Source organism: Frankliniella occidentalis, unplaced genomic scaffold (assembly GCF_000697945.3).
Source record: "Frankliniella occidentalis isolate FOCC.00 unplaced genomic scaffold, Focc_3.1 Scaffold1, whole genome shotgun sequence".
Lineage (NCBI taxonomy): Eukaryota > Metazoa > Arthropoda > Insecta > Thysanoptera > Thripidae > Frankliniella > Frankliniella occidentalis.
Window position 1 is genome coordinate 3,491,049 of NW_026267131.1, and position 4,075 is coordinate 3,495,123.

The window sequence follows — 4,075 nt, forward strand, 5'->3', positions numbered from 1 at the left end:
CCCCCCACCCAAACCTCAGTCCCTCCACGAGCAGAGTACTAAACGTCGCCTGCTTGGCCACCTCTCTCCCCCTTTGTATACCTATCGGTTTTTGCCTCATCGCGTCCGAGTTTGCCTCATTCAAGAAAGGTGAAATTATTAAAGATATAAACACTAAGAAGCCATCAGATCAGGCTTTTTATGTTGGTTTTAAAAATTGTACATTATTGAACGGTAATTAGATGACACAATATGATCTGAATCACAACTTTTACTCCGTACATGTTTGCTGAGTATAATCCTGCACGACTTTTCAGGAAGAGTCGTGACTCATATTTAGGCCGTTTGGATATACTAATTACTCCAAATAGATAATGTCAAATTCATCAGAGATCAAACTTGAAGAAAACTGCAAGATTGCATTTAGTGTCCTATCTAAAGCATGATAGTAGGCCCTACTACCATGTCTAAAGCGTGCATTTTAGGCACCAGCCTATGCGCAAATTTATGTGCTTTTAGGATGTGACACATTTTTTTACGTAAAGCATACGTATAGGCCATGGCTTTTACTGTCATGGCTGTGTGTATATTTCTGTATTTCAGAGGAACTGATCGGGATCTGACTCAGGATCAGAGAAGACCAGAAAAGACCAATATGCAATATCTGTATACACTGTTACCTGTTTTCTATTATAGAAACCACGGGGCGCCACTTTTAGCGGCAACTTTGTAGGGTTGGTCTGATAGCCATGTTGTGTGTGATCCCCAATCCGGATGGCCAATAACCAGTCGACCAACCGATGCCGGCCGCTCCGTCCTGGGCCAACACAACGGCTAAGCTCAGCCCGCCGCGCCCACGCCCGCGTGACGTACGATACAGCTCATTTTGTTTATCTTTGCCCCCAGTTAACACAAATGACGGGGCATTACCCCCCGCCCCCCCCCCCTTCCCCGCCGTGCAGCGAAACATTTGAGGCGCCGCGTTGGGCGATAACACGACGACGATATTCGCTTTGCCGTAATCACTTTAATGGAGGTATTAAAACAATGCAGCTATGACGGCTGCTTTTTAAAAGCCGGTCAGCACACCGATCGATATACACACGGGCCAGACAGGGCGAGGTGGGGGGGGGGGGGGCACCACACTGCAGGAGAGAAAGATCGACGAGCGAAGCGCTACAGTTGGTCACCTATTTGCCTGAGTGGGTGCCGTTAGTGTGTCTGTCTTTTGCATTAGAATGTATATGTCTGGTCGATCCCGAATCATCTACCCAACTACACTTTTTTGTCGTGTGGTTTGAGGGTATGTTTCGAGCTTGGATTGTAGGGTTGATGAAGTCAAAACTGCACATAAGATTCACACCATTTACTTCAGATTCACCATTAACTTCACAATGGATGCAGGTCCATCCATCAGAGAATTTAGAAATCTGCAATACAGGTTAACTTAGTATTAAAGTATATATCGTACTGTACACATCACAGAGGAGTTGGTTGAGATGCCTAGATAGGATCGAGGAAAATACAAATATGCTTAGAAATTAGGTCGTATCAATTTTTTGTAACTTGAACCGTGCCGTCAACTTACCACCAAATTATAACAAGATATCATTCCAGTTCAAATAAGAAATAACAAGGAGCAGTTTTGTTTTAACATTATGTTGTGCTGTGGTAGAAGAAGAGGAATTTTTAACTGACTATTGATTTAAAAGGTTTTGGCTATACATACTCCAGGAAATTGGAATAAAAATCACTGTCTTTCACATTTGACTGTCCTCAGACACATCTCTTACTAAATGGTAACATAAATATAGACATTAACCAGTACAACAGATATTACAAATATATATCGACAGTTATTAAACAACGAACCTTTTTTTGTACTTTCCACCTTTACGCGATGCTAAGAAGATCATTTTACTATGAAGGGATTTTCTTGAAATTACATTACAAGTTCTGATAGTTGTTGGTTCATAACTATTTTTTTACATGAACTGCATCATCGAATATCGCTCACGTTCTGCTACTAATGGCACATAAATAACTGGGTGGGTGTATCACAATTACCACAGATGGGTACGATTTTTCCGATAAATCTTACTCGTCCTATATTACACATAGGACATCTGCAACGTTATGCCGAAGCAAAACAAACATGTAACAAAAGACATGAAATGTTAAACATCATACATTAAATATAATAAGCATTGATTTGCTTCCTGAAAAAGTGACTAGTTATGTGTTGTAAACAACTTAATTGATAAGGAATATGCCCTGGTTTTTTGTCCTGAGGCATAACACAGTTCAATGTTTTATTTTGAAACATTTTCAATTAATGTGTGACAAATAGGACGAAACATTACGCAGCACATGCCAATTCCAGAATCAAAATTAAAACGAACAATTTTCGAAAAGCCACAATACACGTCTTTTAAAAATTCTAAACGTTTTCATTTATTTGTTAGCTCAGCTCTTACACGCTACGATGACAAACTTCCGAGTTGGGTTTTCACAGTCTTCAAACCGTCTTTTACAAAACCCAGACGGAAAAATAAATATTGCGCTTATTACCAAAATATGGATACCCGGTCGTGTGTTTGTCACACCATCTGCAGCCCCTTGGTCAGCGACTCCACGTGCTCTTTGGCCTTGAGCCGGAGCGCAGCTATCGAAGACGACCTGGGATCCGGGCCTCCCTGGTTGGGCACCGAGGATAGGCTCGAAGGTGGAGGGCCAGCTGCAGACGGCGGTGGCGAGAGAGGCGAGCCCACCGAGGACCCTGACGAGCTGGTGGGGTCCTGGTGCACGACGGGTGGAGTGAGGTACGACGGGTAGCCGGACTGAGGGTGGCTCAGGAAGCCCGGGAGCGCGTTGAGCAGCGGCGAGGACAGCCAGGGGTCGACGGGCAGGGCGAGCGACGAGCCGCCCACGCGCCCCACCGAGTGGTAGTCGCTGAGGCCCAGCCGCGCAGCCTCCATCTTCTCCTGCCTCCGCCACTTGGCGCGCCGGTTCTGGAACCACACCTGGAACACGACAAGACACGCGTTGAAAGAGACGTTCCAGTCAACCCAACCCTTCTAGCACTCGCCGACATTGCCCCTATAAACGCAATTTGACAGAAACGGTCAAAGATGCTGCTTGGGCTTGACACATTGCAAGTTGCTGCTATCGCCAGGGGGTAGTTGCTGTTTCTTTTACGTGTAGGGATTTCGGTCTCACACGTAAAAGAAATGAAGTAGCCGAAATAGATAGTGCATCCGGTAATTTGACCCTGACTTGCTTGGCACACTGCTAGCTAAGAGAGCCTTCTTCACAACTACTTCCGCTTTCACAAGTGTTACATCGAATATATTAGCTTTCTTCGGTGAAACTTAGCCAGGCAAGATTATATCCTGACCTGAGCAAAAATGGCCAAATAAGCAAATGCATTAGCTAGCTTATGATATTATAAAAAGCCTGTTCATAGTGCCTGCCTCTACGGCTACCCTCCTGGCTACGCCCTCGGCTGCACACCTGACTACGCCCCTGAGCGGCGCACGACCACTCCAGGGCCGTGCTGGCCGCTCCTGGTCCTGCCAGACTGATGGACGGTAAAACACCGGATGAATGAGGAATGAGTGCACCCCGGTATACTGTTTGTCCGCCTGAGTGCTCTGAGGCCACGACCGAAAACGCTACCGTAATTTTCTCCCACCCAGTCTTCTCTCTTTCTCTCTCCCTTTCTAAAAACTACCATCACCCTGAGAAAATGAGAGAGAGGGAACAGGGGGGGGGGGAGCACGAGCCGTTGTGCTGCAATCCCCTGGGTGCGCACGAGGCCAGTGGAGGCCAGTGGAAAAACAAAAACAGTGACGTGCAACGTAATGACACTAACACGGTCCGAAAACCACTAGACAACGCTCTTCCCGCAGCATCAATTATGTCAAATAATGGTGACGCCGGGAACGCGATAACAAGGAGCTTTGAGATAAGAAGTGATAAAAATAAGAGATTGAGCGACATCGATTTTTTTTCCTTCGAGTCCTGCCTCTCCCCAGCACTAGTGACACTCTGTGTGACAGGATAGTAACCCCCCCCCCCTCTCTCTCTTTTTGTA

General features: G+C 45.9%; 1 protein-coding gene and 1 long non-coding RNA gene across 2 annotated transcripts in view; both read right to left on the bottom strand.

The window, feature by feature from the left end:
* LOC127752378 (uncharacterized) overlaps positions 1 to 4,075 on the bottom strand; it is a 346,254-nt gene that overhangs the window by 4,547 nt on the left and 337,632 nt on the right. The window lies entirely within an intron of this gene.
* The window catches only part of LOC113212616 (retinal homeobox protein Rx1-like), a 78,091-nt gene continuing 75,346 nt past the window's right edge, over positions 1,331 to 4,075 (bottom strand). The window contains exon 3 of the mRNA XM_026431408.2: positions 1,331 to 3,002. Coding sequence (XP_026287193.1) covers positions 2,580 to 3,002 — 423 coding nt within the window. The 3' untranslated portion in view covers positions 1,331 to 2,579. The remainder of the gene's footprint in view (positions 3,003 to 4,075) is intronic.